Raw genomic sequence first — 17,892 nt, forward strand, 5'->3', positions numbered from 1 at the left:
TCTAGTCATTGATTTACTCTGGCATCTACATTAACTAAAACTCAGTTGAACATGATATATGGTCTTTGATTATAATTTGTACAAAGACTGGATCTCATTAAGAGGGGAGAAAATTGTAGTTTTATCATATATGCTTGTATCTCGTCATGATTTGCAACCCAAATATGAGGTCTCATACATTAGAAACTAATTTGATCACAAAATCATCAACAATCCCAGTCTAAATACCTGTGAGAAACAGCCACTGAGTAAATCTTGCTTCTTCTTTTTTGATTTTGGCTTTTGTTTTTCTTAAATCCCTCTAACACTGAGACAAGGCATCTAAACCAGCCCTCCCAAGTATAAGACGAAATGACAGAGTCCTTCAACCTTAGATAAGTACATAGAAGTCCCAGTGATAGATACAATAAGCGAAAACAGTTAACAACCAACTCGTTTTCCATATAATTTTCTTAATGTCTCAATTGCTGGCTGAAAACCTGTTCTCAATGGAACAATGGAAACAACTCGCAGATGTTGTGCATTACCATTCTTTGGTTTGGACAGTGTCATTTTAAACATCTCTCCCTCAAGAATTCTACTAGCAGATACAGCTGCATAAAAAATTCAAAAAAAAAATCTGGACATGGTCATGTTTGGTGCACCTCAACTATCAAATAATTCTACCAAGATGGGGCATATGCTAAGGAGGTTAAGGGCTCGTTTGGTACATGTGTTTAAATAACAGTTTTTAATTTTTTTGGAAATACGTGTAGGTGAAAAAGTGTGTGCAAATATGTGTAATATTGTTTAAAAATTAAAAACATGTATTTAAACTTACATATCAAACGGAGCCTAAATCTCATGGAGACTTTTATGGAAGACTAAACTACTAAAGTGCAAAAATGAATTCCAGGTGATGATCGCAGAGCAACTTGCTTGAATATGACAGCAAAATATGATCCATGGGAAAACTAAAAACCAATTGTCCAAGACACCGCAACTAAGTAAAATACTGATTCTTTGAAACACTAAGATTGCATCTCCTCACCAGTCGAAAGGGAAGGTAAAAACTTCCATTAAGATTACCTAGAAAAACTTGCAGAAGTAATTGGAATAAAGAAAAGCTTAAACAAGACTAGGCTTTTGTGGCTATATTAGGAACCCAATTTACCCTCGATTTCAACAAGCTATCTACCAAAACACAAGGCACTTACCGCAAAAAGACCAAAATAGAAAAAAGAAAAATATACAAAATAAAGGCATTATATGTTTCACCATGATTTCATAAACATGTACCAGATAAAACTATTCATGCGGCTACTTGCTAGTTGCTAAAATAGTGAAGACATTATTTTATCTTAAAAATTAATGATGAAAATTTCAGTGAGGAAATGAGGTTACCAGCAAAAGGATGAAGCTTGGCAAAGTCAAAGAACTCATCAGCAGAGCACCCAAAAATAACTTTAGCCATTCTGTCAAAGCATATCACCGTGAACACCTTTGTATCTGATGCTATTGACATCTACCAAACCAATCCAATAAAACCCAACATTTTGTTATTAAAAAAAGGAAATTCTTGAAACCCCATATTTCCAAAAATTGAAATTTTTTCCAAGAAAGCATAAAATCGATATGTTTTATTCTGTTGAAACAAACACAATTCTCTTGGAACCCCATTTCCACAAAATAGAAACTAATTTTCTGGAGAAAGTAATTTCAATGGAAACAGAGAGGAAATTGGTTTGGGAAGTGACTTACAAGGACACGGAAGAGGCGTTTGGAAGCAGGGGAGACGGAGTTGAAGGCATTGAAGTTGCAGAATTTGCAGAGAGAAGTGGGATCGTTGTCAGGGCGAGTCCTCTCACAGACAGCGCAGACCCTGTAGCATAAGTTGGTGTGGTTTATGGCTAACACTGTGCACACTAGCGTTGTTGGTTTCTCACCTTCCATTGCTTCTTTTTTTGGATGGGTTTCTACCTCTCAGACTCAAAAGGGTTTGTTGAAACTTGAAACTTGAACTCTCTATGGAAAACGAACAAGGAAATTTGGACTGGTACTAGGTTTGGGCTTCTTGTCTTTGCCATTATAAGTAACCCATTTATTTTTCCCCGCCTCTATTATGCGAAACATACACCACTAGTAAATTGTTCATTTTTGGTGCTTTAAAAGTTCTGAAAATTTTTTCATTTTAGGTTATCAACAAAAGTTTGATTTTTTTTTTTTTTTTTCCTTCTCAAAAAAAAAGTTTGATTTTTTTTTTCCTTCTCAAAATAAAAAGTTTGATTTTATTTTTAAATTGGTCCTTCTATCCGTCTATGCAATTGATCTAATCGTTAAGTGCCAATAAAACGGCATTACTTTTCTTTTTTAACTGTTCTGTTAGCCATGGTCATGGACATAAACATAATTACAATTTAAAAAACATAATCAAACTCGGTGGACCAAAATAAAAAATCTAAACTTAAAAGATCAAAATCAAAACAATCATAAACTTTAGGGATCAAATGTTTAATTTAGTTTGCTTTGATTAGGGGTGTGCATGGGTTGGGTTGGGTCGGGTTGATGGGATTTTTTGACCCAACCCACCGTGGTGGGTCCAAAAAAATTCAACCCAACCCAACCCATCACATAAGTCCAACCCAACCCACATGGATCGGGTTGGGTCGGGTTGAACCCATGGGTTTGACAAATTTTTATTATTTTTATTGTTAAATTGAGTAAAAAAAATATTAATATTAATATATTAAAAAAATTTAAAGATTAGTATCAATGTAACTCCATAAAGGCTCAACACTAATGACTAAACAATAATAGTAATTTATTAGGATTTGTGTAAACTAATTGGCTTTTATATAGGATAGGAAGAATTGGTTATTTAAAAAAATTTATTAATTATATAATATATTTTTTATATATATTAAATTAGTATTAGTAGGAGGAATTGAGAAAATGTTGCTCTACAGCTGGTTTTTTTTTTTAAATTATTAAATATATAATATATATTTAAATATATATATAAGTGCCCTACAATTGATTTTTCTTTTAAAAATTTATTAAATATAAAATATATTTTAAATATATATTAAATATGGTGGGTCGGGTTGGGTTTGGTGGGTTTGTAATTTTATGACCCAAACCCAACCCGATCCGCTATAAATTTTTTTTTTTATAACCTAACCCAACCCACCAAACCTAAAAAACCGATCCAACCCGGTGGGTCGGGTTGGGTTGGGTCGGGTTTGGCGGGTCGGTGGGTTTTCTGCACACCCCTAGCTTTGATGGTAATAAACAAGGAGATTAAAGTTTTTTTTTTTTTTTTTTTTTTAACTCTTTGTTTGATGATACTCAACTTGTGATTTACACAATAGAACAATTATATAATAGAAGAAGGGTAAGATTTAAATACATTATTTAGGTGTAATTCCTTAGATTCTCTTTTTAAAATTTAGCCATATGACTATACTTAATTAAAAGTACACTTCCATCATATGAAAAAATAAAAACCACATAGCTGATTTTTTTTTTTTTTTTTTTTTTTATTGAGGCTGAATTTTAATAACAGAACCTAAGGAACACTACCTAAATATTGTATTTAAATTTTGGCCATTGAAGAAATATATATTGTTAATGAAGTTACATTTAGACCTCTTACACACAGCTTACTGATAGTATTATCAAATTCACAATCAATTATTCAAGTAGTTAATTAACTGTTTTCATGCATGATATGGACAAACGATAAATCGGAATCAAACCACAACTCATGTGTCTAAACACGATGAATTGTTTATAAAGTAAAAATCTAAATAAGAAAAACACTTTAAGGCCACGCTCAATTGGCCAAATCCACTTAAAAGATAAGTGTGATACAATACAAATTACAAAACCTCTTGTATAGGTAATACACTTGTATCTAAGCTCCCTGATCATGCTACAACAAGGCTACACGAGCCGGTTCTCTTCAAAGCAATCTAATGACATAGGTCTATCGCTAACTGCAAAGCCAATCTCTTTGCTTCTTGAAGGTTTGTAATTGCCTCTATTGTTTCTAGCAATAATCTAATACACAATTATGGCATGTTTGGAAGTTTAAAAAAGGGGGGGCAATAGAGTAGAGGGAGGGAGAGTAATTCAATTCCCTTGTTTGGAAGTTTTTTAAGGAATGAGAGAGAGGAGTTTGGAGGGGTTTCAACCACCTCTAACCCCTCATTTTTAATTCCCCCAAATTGAAGAGATTCGGAGGAAGAGTAGAGTAAATAAATTATTAACTAGATAAATTTCTCAATTTACCCTTTCTAAATTAATAATAGGCCAATGTTGCAAGTCCATTTTCAAATAAGGGTAAATTTGTCTATTTTAATCATTTTCTCTCCTCTCCATCCTAATTTTAAAACATCCAAACAAGGGGAAGGGCTACTTACTCCCTTCCCCTTTACAAATTATAAAAACATTCAAATAAGGTGGAGGGGAACCATTCCCCTCTACTCTCCTCCTCACTACTCTCCTCCCCTCTACTCTCCTCTACTTTCCTCCTTCTCTAAACTTCCAAACAGGCTATTAATGACCAAGGTGTTTTGATGGAATCTCCTCTCAAGAGCAAATCAATTTGGAAAGGGTTAAGGTAAGCAAGTTATGTAGGTTTTCTCTCAATGGAAATAGATAGTCTTAGCCTCCATAATGATTTTAGGGTTTTGATTTTGTTCATGTAAGTGTCACAATTGAGGCTTGATTGGCTATAAATTAATTGTGAAAACGATAGAAATAGACTTTCCTTAACATACTTGCCCAACCGAGTTACATTAGAAACTTTATGTGTACTTAGTTTTTGGCATCTATCAAACTCTCTTGATAGCTTGCTCGACAAGGCAAACTCACTCAATTGAAATTCATTTTTTTAAGCAATTTGGATAGCTTTTATCTGAACATTATCCTTAATAACACTGTACAATTAGAATTGAAATTGAAATTGAAATATTATTACAATGACATTATTCAATTACAACTAAAAATTTTTATACGAAATTTAGCCTAACACTAAATATCCTAATAGTCATGATCTAGTTAGCTAAACTAAATTTTGATTTCTAATCCAAAAAATTGGCCTAGCTTGTAACTAGCCAAAACAATTGCTAGTTAGAGCATCTCTAGCAGCCTCTTCAAATTTTTATATTGTTTGGAGAGTGAACAGTTCATTTTACCTTTGCCTACTTACTTTTTCAAATACACTTTCCAACAAACTCTCTATCCTTTTCTCTATCTCATTTAAATATTATTTCTTCATTCATTCTTTATTCTTTTTTTATCATCATTTATTCTTCCTATAGTCATTCCTAACAATTATATTTTTCAATAAAAAATGTTATATTCACAATATTTTTCGTAATACTTTCACAAGAATCACATCAAAATCTTATGTGGAAAATTGTTACTAGTTCTAATTTGAACCCATCATTGAAATTATTTTTTTACTCACCAATATTAGTTAATAACATTCCATTACTTAAAATTTATTGTGAAAATATTATGGTAACATTTCTTAATTGCAATTTCTTTCTTTTTTTATTTTATTTTTCCAAACTTAATTACATCCATACGTTTCTTTTTTTTTTTCTCTTGGTTTGTTCTCCACCACACACCTATCCCACTCCCATCTTTATCTACCCTTCTTTTCCTTTATCTAGTTCATTCCGGATCTCACTTTCACTTTCTTCAGCTCTCTCATTCTTTGTCTAGCTCTCTCTTTTTTTTTACTTTTTCTATTTCTACTTGATTCTAGAACACTCTCTACAGTGATAAGAAACAGAGAAATTAAGAACAAATGATTGCTTGCTCCATCGTTGATCGAAGGACAAAGGCAAGCGTTGTCTCATTTTTGCTCCACCGTGGGTCAGATGGCTTCTATATATCTCTTTTTCTTTTCTTTTTTTGCTTTTATTGTTATGATTTGATTGATTTTAAGATTATGTTTTTGGGTTTGTATTTTGATTATGCTTGAGTTTATAGATGTTTAAGAGAAATGATTGTAGTGTTTGTAGCCGTTGTGAATGTTTGATTGAGACTGAGTTTAGAGATGTTTGAGAGAAAAGATCAGGAATAGTTCTGTTGTTACCGTTGTGATTATTGAGTGAAAATTAAATATTTTAATCGGTTGTGATTATTGAGACTGAATTAATTCTTTTGCGCATGAACAGGTCTCTCTATTTTTTTTTTTTTTTTTTTTTTTTTTCTGATTTCATTTGGTTTATGAGAAAATTTATTTTCATGTTTGGATTGTATTTTGCGTTTTGTAGTCGTTGAGATAAAGAAGAGAGAAAGAGAGTGAGGAAGAAAGAGAAAGGGAGGAAAGAGAAAAAAGTAATTTTTTATTCAACCGGGTAATATTTTAAGGGAGGATATTGTTTAGAGGAGCTACAGTAGCTCTCCAAGCCTGGATAGCTACTATAGCAAATCTATAAAAAAAATTTGGAGATGGAGAGACTGTTGGAGGGGTTTTTTTGTGTGAACAGTGACTTTTTTGGAGAAAAAATAGAGATAGAGTGACTGTTGGAGATGCTCTTACATCGACAAAGGTGACTCTAACTACCATATAGCTTACCAAAATGAGTTTTTTTTTTTTTTTTTTTCCCTCTCATAATTGTTGTTTAATCTTTAATCCAACAATTTTTTTTTTTTTTTTGGGGGGAGTGGGGTTTGCATTTTGCACTTTGTCTCAACGTCTTTCTCTCTTGCTAGAGCAACATAGACATGGCAAAATGGGTGGGTCGGGTTAGGTTTAGGTTGGGTCAAACGGGTTGCGGGTCATAAATGGGTCATTTTAAGCAAGTTAAAAAGGGGTTCAGGTCAATCGGGTTGCGGGTCGGGTGGGTTTGTAGGTTGGGTCGGGTTAACCCATATTTTTCACTTGATTTTTAAAAATAAATAAATAAAGAAAACATGTATTTACCATTTAGAAAGTCATGCAACAAATTACTTGATGTAAAATGCATTACTTTGAATTCACCACTTATATCAATAATGAACTTAGTTAAACTTATTAATACTTATTCAATAATTTTAAAATTATACAAATCCTAACATTGTTATTTAAAACAAAATAACACAAAGATAAGTAAAACAAATATACAAGTTTTATTTCTACATAATATCATTATCCTAAAATATAAAACAAAATTACAAAAAACTTATTGGATAACTCATTCGACAAAGAATAAAAACATATAAGAAATTTATAATCTTGAAAATTAATTTTATAATCTATTATCAATTGTGGTTGGCATTCTATTTCAATTTGAGATATACATTAAAGTTTCATTATTTACTTATTTATATATGGTCTCTTTTATGAATATCATATTATTGTTCAGCTAGACACATTCTAGAAAATATAGTTTTAAAAAATGGTTTGGGTTCGAGTTGGGTCGCGGGTCAGGTCAAATTGACCTGCAAAAAACACAGGTCGGGTCACGGGTCAACCCGTTTTTGCTTCGGGTCCAAAAAATGGGGTTCGGGTCAAATTTTTTTGGGTTGGGTCAGGTCAGGTCAAACAATTCTAACCCTTTTTGCCATGTCTAGAGCAACACAATGATCAATGGATTGTTGTCATTATTGAGTGGCTGAGATTAGGCGTGGGGTGGTCGATTTGGTTGTTTAGTGACCAACTTTAATTGCTTGGCCATTGAGTGGTTGAGCTAAGCTGTGAGGTGACTAATCTTAGAGTTATAAATGAACAAAATTCTTTATAATTAGCTTGGGCTCGATGTGGGGAAACAATTGTTTTTATTCATTTATTTAGTAAAAGGGCTAAATTCAAATATAAGAACGTGTTCGTAATCAATCTCATGAGCATAAGGCTTGAATTGAAAATCTAAAATATTATATGTAAGGACCAAATTTACAGTCCAAGCCTAAGATGTATGGGATCTTGACCTAATAAGTCCAGTACAATAAATTTGTAGAGAGTGGGTCAAAGAACTAAGCCCTAGTGAGTTAGACAATGGTTAGTACTGAATTAAATGATGATCAAAACAAATAAAAGACTTTGATACCAATAGACTTTCAATCCGAGGAGGTCACCTTGTATAAATTGATCACAACTGGAGATAAAGACAATTTAGATTGCTACAATGTTCTCTCTCTATTTTTCCGATCATTTTATCATGGAGGATCTCTCACATTATATAGCTCCCTTAGGGTCACCTTTATCCTACACTTGTTAATTATCTGAGCCCTTACTTGAGTACCTGTTCCATTAGACACCCTTTTTAGCTTTCTATGAGTTGTGATAACTAAGGCAGCACTGTTCAGAGGTTTTGCTCCACATAAATGTGGACAGAAAAGTAGCTATAGTGAATTTAATGCAGTGGTAGCAACTTTTCCTTAGATATTTTTGGGTTTCCTTTTTTCTCGTATGTTCATGAGGCATGTCCTTATCATTGGAGTTTTCTGAAAGGTCATTCTAATTGCTGTGGAATAGATACTTGAGCTGCATTCATCATATCCAAGGAGGAGTTCCTTCTCGGATCACATTCCATTCGTTCCTTACTTATGAGACTTTAAATTGAAACCCCTAATAATTATTTGTTCCTCCTTGGACCTTTCAATGTTCTCGAACAAAGCCCAAGGCCCAATATATGATCTTGGACCCTTATCCCTACAATAGTCCCTCAAAATTCTGGTTTTCCCTCTCATCCGAGGAGAAAAAGTGGGGTTTTGATTTTTAAGAGATAAGACCAACTGATTCCTTGATTCACACATGTGAGAGTGCGGTTTTACGTGCCTCATAATTGCTACTAATGCTTCGTAGCCCACGATGCGTCATTAATTACTTCAAGCGGCGTTTTGTTTCCTACATCCAATGGTGAGGCGTCAATCCAACAACTGACATTTTTTCCTAGAATTTTGAGCGGGAGTATTCCCACTCATTTTCTCCCTCTATATAAAGCCTTGAGGGAACTCATTTTCTTCTTTACTTCACAAATCTTCAAGTGTTCCAGAGAATCCCAGTGCTCCAGCCTACATAATTGCTACTAATGCTTCGTAGCCCACGAGGCATCATTAATTACTTCAAGCGGCATTTTGTTTCCTGCATCCAATGGTGAGGCATCAATCCAACAACTGACATTTTTCCCTAGAATTTTGAGCGGGAGTATTCCCACTAATTTTCTCCCTCTATATAAAGGCTTGAGGGAACTCATTTTCTTCTTTACTTCACAAATCTTCAAGTGTTCCAGAGAATCCCAGTGCTCCAACCCACAAAATACTCTAAGTTCCTAAGACTCTATAACTCTGTTCTTAAGAAATTTTTCGAAAGATCATTTCTAAAGGATCAAGATTAATACACTTACTTTCGTAAGTTTCTGTCTCTTTAAATTCTTCTTCTCCTCCTCGGCCAACCCCTCGGCCTTCTTTCTCTTCAAAAAATTTCTTTCGCATCTTCTTAGTTTGTTCATATGGGTAAATTTAAACATCTAGTTGACTCTCCGGTTGGCATGGTTTAGGGCCAAATATCACATCCCACAGGGAGTAGCCCTGTCATATTGTGCCCCAAACCAAATTCATACCAATAGAGAGGTGAATGAAGTCGTCTTTCCTATGATCGCTTTCATAAAGGGAGGAATGATGCTTCCCATAAGTAGGATATCCAGGGACTACTTGATTAACCACAGACTGACCCCCCATTAGTGCGCCCCTAACTTATTTAGGGTCTTGGGCTACGTAGACGCTCTCAACAAGCAAATGTGCTTAAGGCTCACGTGGCATGATGTGGTTCACATATACGAGTGCCACAAGCTCGCCAGTGCGAGAAACTATCTCAAGTCCCGGTTCGAGGTCGTCAGGCTGATATCTTGTTTCCCCAAATCTAATAAGGGCATGAAGGATGACTACCTGATTGTCTCCGGGGAGTGGAACGACGGTTTTCATTGCCCAACTCGGGCGGGAGAGCTAGGTGGGGTACTTCTAGAATTAGTCCCTTTAGCAGGGGATTTTAGCACTCTTAATTTTTTAGCAAAATTTTTCTTCTTCTCTCTTTTTTTTTTACACCCTGCCTTAACATTTCGTCTTCTCGGATAATAGTCTCAATTGATCTAACTGTAATCTCCTTCTCAGATACTTTTGCAGATAAAAACCACGTCGCCCCGAGACTAAGTTTTGTCAACGTACCAGGTCTCAACAAGTTGTTGAGGTCTAAAGTATTTATAAGCGAAGACAGACAATTAAGAGCTGCTCATTTGATTTTAGATTATGAGCCTTTGTCTTGTCAATTCCAGGACACGAGGCAGGCGATAAGGTCCGGTGACTCTAGGCTGAACCGCATAGACATATCCAAGCCAGGATTTTTGGCTCAGAGAGATCTCCCACCCATTGAATTGCCTATTCAACGCATTCCTCCTCAAGTAGCTGCTTTGAGAAAGGAGTCAACCTCTTTTCGTCATACCCTTGATGTTGAGATCGATCAATTCCGCTTCGAGGAGGCAAAAGGAGCACCAAAAAGGTTTATGGAGATCTCAGATTTTGAACACGAGTCCGACAGATTCTCTACAGCTCATCCTCCGAAGCTAATTGTCGCTTTGGTCGACATTAGCTCAGAAGTCGAAGAAGAAGGAATGGATTTGAAGCCAAGGTCCAACTTAAAAGGGTTTCTGGCAAACAGGAACAAAGGGTCCACATCAAAGGAAGGTCCCAAGACCCAAGTTCCTCCTAGTCTTCCTCTTCCTCCTCCTCTTCCACCTACAGACTTCGGACTGAAGGTCATTTCGAACTTCAGGAAGAAAAGGGCGGTTGAAGATCTAGAGGAAGGCAAGGTGGCGCCTCAAAAGGGGGCCAAGCAACAAAAGAAGGCCAAGGATCCCAAGGACAAAAGGGCCAAATCAATGGAGAACCGGGATGAAGTTGAAGTATGTCGAGGGCAGTGCTCTTGGGTCCCTCGGCTAGAGGTGGAAGGTGCTCCCATTCCTTAGGATGCCACGATCTGGGAATCCCAAAGGGGGTTTGCCACCGTCCTCGCCGAGGCCCTAGAGTAGCCTCTACTTCTCCCCCAGGATATGGAGGGCCTTAGGCGTACTAGACAACTTGGCCTCTTCATGTCATTAAAGAAGGATCTTGCCATGATAAGTCAGTCAATTCTCTTCTGAGTTTAACGCCAGAATTCTTACTTAGTCATATGCATATATTTGATCACTCTGCAATTGTCATGCAGCTTACTCAGCAGGTTTACGTGGCCAAAGAGTGGGTCAGGAACGCTCGCGATGAAGTCAAAGCTGAGGCCCACTCCCACTTTGAAGTTGAAAAGGCCCTTGGGGCCCTTAACGAAGAACATGCCCAATTGTCCGAGAAATTGAAGGAGGCGGACAAGGCTTGCCTAAGCACCGAGGCGGGTCTAAAAACCACGGAGAGGCAAATGGAGGATCAGCCCCAGAAATTGCATATAATTGAGATAAACCTGGCCACCGAAAAGCAAAACGTTTTGGATCTTAAGACGGAGCTACAAAAAGCCAAGGATGCTGCTCGGGTGGCCAGGGAAGCTGCTGAGGCCGCGGTGGCCACATCCTATGAATGTGGGGTGCTAGACATGGAGACCCGCCTGGCAGAAGAGGTGGATGTAGTGTGCAGGGACTACTGCACCGAGTCTTGGGGAGTAACAATGAACCGGGCAGGAGTCCTTGCAGACTCCGAGCTAAAGAGGGCCGAGAGGATCTTTTTCCCAGAGGATATTCGAGAAATTCCGGGTATGATTCCTCCTTCCGAGTAACTCCCACCACCCAAGCTCCCCATCCCGATGCTGAAATTTCTAAAGGGGTTGGAGTGGGTGAGGAGGCTCAGCCTCCGATGAAGGCCAACCCCTTCGAGGATGCCCTTACAATCAAGGATGTGGTCTTCCAGGCCAAGGATGCAGAGGCTAAGTCTAAAGCTGGTGATGTCCACTCTGAGGCTGCTAATCCTAAGAAGGACCCTCCTCAAGCCAAGGCCTAGGATCCAAGATACAGGATTTTCTTTCTTTCTTTTTTTAATGGCATTGTGCCCTTTGACAATGTATTCCCTCTTTGTTTAATGAATTTTTTTTTTTCTTTTTATCTCTCGTACCTTTACTTTTATGTGCTTCGAAGCTTATGACTATCATAAATAGTATCGAACTGTTGCTATGCTAACTTTAATAAAAACTGGAAACAATTGTGTATCAATAACAAAGAGATTTACCCTATGCTTGCATTGTGAAATGACTCAACACTTGTATAAATAATCAAGGTCCTTAACTTACTCAAAGCTATCAATCTGAGGAGTTGTGCATAATCCTGGATCTGTTTTGACACTTAGTGAGGGACAAACAAGTACCCCAGTGTTAACATTTAGCAATATATCATCAAGTATTGATTTCCCTTAAGTATGTGGTCTGAGGGGTCAGATATTGAATGTTAATTTCACCCAAGTATGCAGCCTGAGAGACCTAACATAACTTAGGATCTGTTTAACACTTATAAAAATGTCATTGAGTGTTAATTTCACCTAAATATGTGGTTCGAGAGACCTAACATAATTTAGGATTTGTTTAACACTTATAAAGATGCAATTGAATGTTAACTTCACCTAAGTATGTGGTCCGAGAGATCTAACATAATTTAGGATTTGTTTAACACTTATAAAGATGCTATTGAGTGTTAATTTCACCTAAGTATGTGGTTCGAGAGACCTAACATAATTTAGGATTTGTTTAACACTTATAAAGATATCATTGAGTGTTAATTTCACCAAAGCATCTGGTCCGAGGACTCAGACATGACTAAGGTTCTGTTCAAACGCTCAGATAGATGTCATAGTGTGTTAATTTCCCCAAAGTATCTGGTCCGAGGACTTGGGCATGATTAAGGTTCTGTTTAAACACTTATAAAAGAATGAATAAAGAAAAGTATAATGCCTTCATACAACAAATGAACATATTAACAAAGGAAACTTTCATTAATAATAATACATTTTCAGGTTGTTTACATTCCAAGAGCGCGGTATTACATGCTCATCTAAGTCTTTTAGAAAATATACTCATATACCAGCCTCCAAGGTGATGCGATATGGTTCTTCCCAATTGTGCCCTAACTTTCCCCACGTTGGGTTCTTCGCAGTACCCAGAACTTTTCTCAATACCAAGTCACTAGGCACTAATGGCCTCAGCTTTACCTTGGCATCATAACCTTGCTTGAGCTTGTGTTGGTAGTATGCCAATTAAACCATCGCACTTTCTCTTCTTTCTCTAATAAAATCTAAGTTCTTTTCTAGTAACTCATTGTTACTACTTGGATTAAATGAGCTGGTCTTTAGCGTTGGGAAGCCAGTTTCTAAAGGAATAATGGCCTTGGCCCCATAAGTCATTGAAAAGGGAGTCTCCCCCGTTGACCTACGAGGTGTGGTTCGATACGTCCACAGGACATGTGGCAACTCTTACACCCATTTTTCCTTCGCATCATCCAACTTCTTCTTGAGTCCATTCACTATGACCTTGTTAACAGCCTTGACTTGTCCATTCCCTTGAGGATAAATTGGTGTAGAATATTTGTTTGTAATTCCCAAATCACAGCAGTATCTTCTGAAAAATTTTCTATCAAATTGAAGGCCATTGTCCGAGATGAGGATGCGAGGGATCCTAAACCGAGTAACAATGTTTTTCCAGGAAAATTTCTTAGCGTCCAAGTCTCTGATATTCGCCAAGGGCTCAGCTTCAACCCATTTAGTAAAGTAGTCCATGCCGACCAGCAAATACCTCTTGTTCCCTGCGGCCTTGGGGAATGGACCAATGATATCTAAGCCCCATTGAGCAAAGGGCCAAGGGCTGGATAGGGGGTTAAGGATTCCTCCTAGTTGATGTATATTTGGCGCAAATCTTTAGCATTGATCCCATTTCCTCACATATACTTGCGTTTCTTTCTGCATATTCGGCCACCAATAGCCTTGAGTGATGGCTCTGTGAGATAAAGATCTGCCTCCTGTATGGCTTCCACAAATCTCTTCATGTAATTCCTCAAGAAGTAACCTCAGGGTGAATGTAGAGTAGATACGGCCCAAAAAAAGAGTGCTTGTATAGTTTTTGGTCCTTAGATAACTAGAAACGAGGCGTCTTTCTCCGTATTTTGTCAGCTTCTGTTTCATTCTCTAGCAAGATGTCCTCTTTCAGAAATAGTACTATAGTATCCATCCAACTAGGCCCTACTTTGATTTGGTGAACATGAACCACCCTTCTCTTTAACTCTGTAGGTTTGCACAAGTTTTCTATAAGGATAACCTGAGACAAGCTTTACGCCAAGGAGGTTGCAAGCGTGGTTAGGGAATCGGCATGTGTGTTTTCACTTGTGGGGACGTGCAATAGGCTGAAGGATTCAAATTCTGATTGCAAATGCCTAACTTGACTTAAATAACCTTGCATCCTCTCATCTTTTGCTTCTAGTTTACCCTTCACCTGGCCGACAACTAGTCTTGAGTCTGAGAACATTTTTACTGACTTTCCTCCTATTATTTGAACCATGGACATTCACTTCAGCAAAGCTTCATATTCAGCCTCATTATTTGTGGTTGAAAAGCCTAATCTTAATGATTTCTCAATGGTGAGCTTCTCAGGTGAGATCGGAACTAGCCCTACTCCAGAACCCCTTTAATTTGCCGCACTATCAATGTCTACCTTCCAGAATAAAGGTTCTTGTAGGGAGATTGCGCCAACTGATTTTTCATCCATGTGCTATGCTTTTGTTACTTCTTTTAGTAAAGGTTTAGCGAACTCGGCCACCAGGTTCGCGAGGACCTGGCCCTTGACAAAGGTACGAGGCATGTATTTGATATCTCAAGCTTCTAGGACCGTGCCCCATTTAGCAATCCTCCCCGTGTAATCAACACTTTGAAGTATAGTTCTAAGTGGAAGCTAAGTCAGGATGACAACTGTAGGTGCTTGAAAGTAATGGGGGAGCTTTCGTGTGCCATGCACCACCGCCAAGATGGCCTTCTCCAGTGGTAAATAACGAACTTCAGCCTCATGCAGTGATTTGCTCACATAATAAACTGGTCGTTGTACGCCACTATCAACTCGTATCAACACCAAACTTACGGCATGGAAGGCCACAACGATATAAGTAAACAAGACCTCGTCTACCTGAGGACTCGACATAATAGATGGCCGAGATAGATATTCTTTAAGTTGCTGAAAGGCCAAAGCACACTCCTCGTTCCACTTGAATCCCTTCCATTTATTCATCAATAGGAAGAAGGGTCTACATCTGTCTGTTGACCGAGAGATAAACCAGTTCAAAACAGCAGTCATTTCGGTTAGCTTTTGAACTTCTTTAGGATTCCGAGGTGGTTATAGACTATTTATTGCCTTAATCTAATCAGGATTGACCTCGATTCCCTGATGAGTCACCATATAGCCCAGAAACTTGCCTAATCCCACACCAAAAGAGCACTTGGAAGCATTAAGGCGTAGCTTGTGCTTCCTTAGAATTTCAAAAATGTTTCCGAGATCTCTCACATGCTCAGGCACCACCTTACTCTTCACCACCATGTCATTTATATAGACCTCAATATTCTTGCCCAATTGGGATTCAAACATTTTAGTCATCATTCTTTGATAGGTGGATCCCGCATTTTTCAAGCCAAAGGGCATCACCTTGTAATGGTAATTTCCAGTGGGAGTGACAAAAACTGTCTTCTCTTGATCGTCTAGCTAGTGGTATTTGATAATATCCTTGAAATACATATAAAAAGCTAATCCGAGGATGGCCTACAGTCGCATCTACTAGTTGGTTTATTCGAGGCATAGGGAAGGAATCTTTTGGGTAAGCCTTGTTTAAATCCGTGAAATCCACACACTCGTCATTTCCCATTATTTTTCTTCACTACCACAATATTGACCTGCCAGTCAGGGTGGAAAACTTCCTTGATAACCCCTTCTTGCTTAAGCTTTGTCACCTCATCTTTGATAGCATCAGAATGATCTTTGGATGAGCGCCGAGGAGGTTGTTTTTTAGGGATAACAGATGGATTGACATTCAAATAATGGCAGATGAAGTTTGGGTCCACCCCCGGAGCTTCATAGGCACTCCACGCAAACACATCATCATTTTTTCTAAGGAACTCAATTAGCTCTTCCCTCTCTTGGGGAGGTAGTTGGAAGCTAACCTGAAAGAACTTCTCTGGATCATCACTAACAATAACCTTTTCTAGATCTTCGCACTTTGCTTCCTCAGTTGATCCATTATCGGGCAATACCGGAGTTTTTGATTGCTATAAGACCCTTTCATCAGAAGCCGAGGGCTCAGCTTTGGGCCAATGTAAGATGGTAGCCACCATGCATTACCTAGCCATGGACTGATTCCCTATAATCCCTTTAACCTGGCCCTCAAACAGATATTTCACCTTCTGGTGTAAGGTAGAAGAGACGGCTCCTAAGACATGAAGCCAAGGTCTAGCCACAATAATTGTGTAGGGTGAGTAAGCGTCCACCACAATGAAATTCATGTCCACCACAATGAAATCCACTTCCACCACGTCCGAACCGGTCTGTATGGGCAGTCTAATCTGACCTCTTGGAGTAACAGTCTTCCCCCCGAAACTTACTAGAGGGGAATTGTACGCTGTTAGGTCCTTAGGTTTCAAATTCAGTCCCTTGTATAGGTCGGGGTACATTATCTCGACAGCACTGCCCTGATCTACCAACACTCTCTTCACATCATATCCCCTTATCCTGAGTGTGACTACTAGAGTATCATTATGGGGTTGGATGGTTTTGATCTTATCTTCGTCCAAGAAGCCCAGAACCTGTGGGGCTTCTTTCTTGGCTCTTTTTGGCTCCAAATTGTTGTCCTCGATAGATAGCCGAGCCACAGACATCACTCTGGAGGAATGAGAACTGGTCCTACCAAGAGCAGCAAAGATGACATTAATCGTTCCCAGAGGAGGTCTTGAAGAAGCATCCCTCCGGGGATCCAAACTTGTCTACTCCGCTTGGCCACTAGAATGGTGCAGCAGATGCTTCAACTTCCTTTCTCGGACCAACTGGTCCAGATGGTCCCATAAATTCCTGCAGTCCTCTGTAGTGTGCCCCTGGTCTTGATGGTATTGGCAATAAAGGCTCTAGTTGTGCCTCGTGGGGTTTCCAGCCATCTTGTTCTGTCATTTGAAGAATGACTCGTTTTTAATCTTTTCCAAAACCTAATGCACCGGTTCTTAGAATACTGCATTAATTGCCTAGGTGTTGGCAGACCCTGACTATCCAGCGAAATCTCTCCGAGGTCGGTTATTATTAAATCGATCCGACCTAAAATCCCTTCTCTCTTGGGGGATAACCTTTACTTTACCTTTTCCTTACTGTTGGTTTTCCTCCACCCTCTTGTATTTATCAATCTGGTCCATGAGTTGGATCACACTAGTAACAGGTTTGCCAACTAGAGACTTCCTTAAATCGTGCTCGGCCAAGAGGCCGACCTTAAAAATGCTGATGGCCACGTCATCAAAGTCATCATCTATCTCATTATATATCTCCTAGTATCTGTTCGAGTACGTTTTCAAGGTCTTCCCTTCTCGCATGGACAAGGACAGTAGCGAATCCAAGGGCTGAGGTACCCTACTACACGTGATAAAACGAGAGTTAAAGGCCTGGGTGAGTTCCTTAAAGGAGTCTATGGAATTGGCTCTCAGACCGTTGAACCATCTCATCACCACAGGTCCCAAACTGAAGGGAAATACTTTGCATATCAAAGCCTTGTCCTTAGAGTGGATAGCTATCCTCTGGTTGAACTGGCTCACATGTTCTACAGGGTCCGTTCGACCATTGTAAATGGTGAACGTGGGCTGATGGAACCGCCGAGAAAGTTTTGCCCTTTCTATCTTGCGCATGAAAGGTGATTTGGAGATTTGATTCAACGCTTTGCTCATAGTGTT

At 38.3% G+C, this 17,892-nt stretch overlaps 2 protein-coding genes across 2 annotated transcripts; both read right to left on the minus strand.

The window, feature by feature from the left end:
* Positions 1–2: 2 nt before the first annotated feature.
* On the minus strand, positions 3–2,075 carry LOC115981504. The gene is made up of 3 exons (XM_031103736.1): positions 1,741–2,075; positions 1,384–1,504; positions 3–593 (listed from the first exon to the last, which is right to left on the minus strand). Exons 1-3 carry the CDS (start codon positions 1,930–1,932, stop codon positions 421–423), a joined length of 486 nt encoding a protein of 161 aa, XP_030959596.1. The 5' UTR covers positions 1,933–2,075; the 3' UTR covers positions 3–420.
* An 11,335-nt stretch (positions 2,076–13,410) lies between these two features.
* LOC115949705 (uncharacterized protein K02A2.6-like) lies at positions 13,411–14,455 on the minus strand. The gene is made up of 2 exons (XM_031066995.1): positions 14,383–14,455; positions 13,411–13,823 (listed from the first exon to the last, which is right to left on the minus strand). The coding sequence occupies exons 1-2, from the start codon at positions 14,453–14,455 to the stop codon at positions 13,411–13,413; spliced, it is 486 nt and encodes a 161-aa protein (XP_030922855.1).
* Positions 14,456–17,892: the final 3,437 nt, after the last annotated feature.

The sequence above is a fragment of the Quercus lobata genome, chromosome 1, assembly GCF_001633185.2.
Source record: "Quercus lobata isolate SW786 chromosome 1, ValleyOak3.0 Primary Assembly, whole genome shotgun sequence".
NCBI lineage: Eukaryota > Viridiplantae > Streptophyta > Magnoliopsida > Fagales > Fagaceae > Quercus > Quercus lobata.

Bases quoted from the DNA above. Each gene is read 5' to 3' on its own strand.
- LOC115981504 (XM_031103736.1), bottom strand. From the start codon at position 1,932: ATGGAAGGTGAGAAACCAACAACGCTAGTGTGCACAGTGTTAGCCATA. The intron at 1,505-1,740 runs GTAAGTCACTTC...TTGGTTTGGTAG, and splicing joins AACGCCTCTTCCGTGTCCTT to ATGTCAATAGCATCAGATAC. The intron at 594-1,383 runs GTAACCTCATTT...TTTTTTATGCAG, and splicing joins CAAGCTTCATCCTTTTGCTG to CTGTATCTGCTAGTAGAATT.
- LOC115949705 (XM_031066995.1), bottom strand. From the start codon at position 14,455: ATGTTCTCAGACTCAAGACTAGTTGTCGGCCAGGTGAAGGGTAAACTA. The intron at 13,824-14,382 runs GTTATTTAAGTC...TACATCAACTAG, and splicing joins AAAAGATGAGAGGATGCAAG to GAGGAATCCTTAACCCCCTA.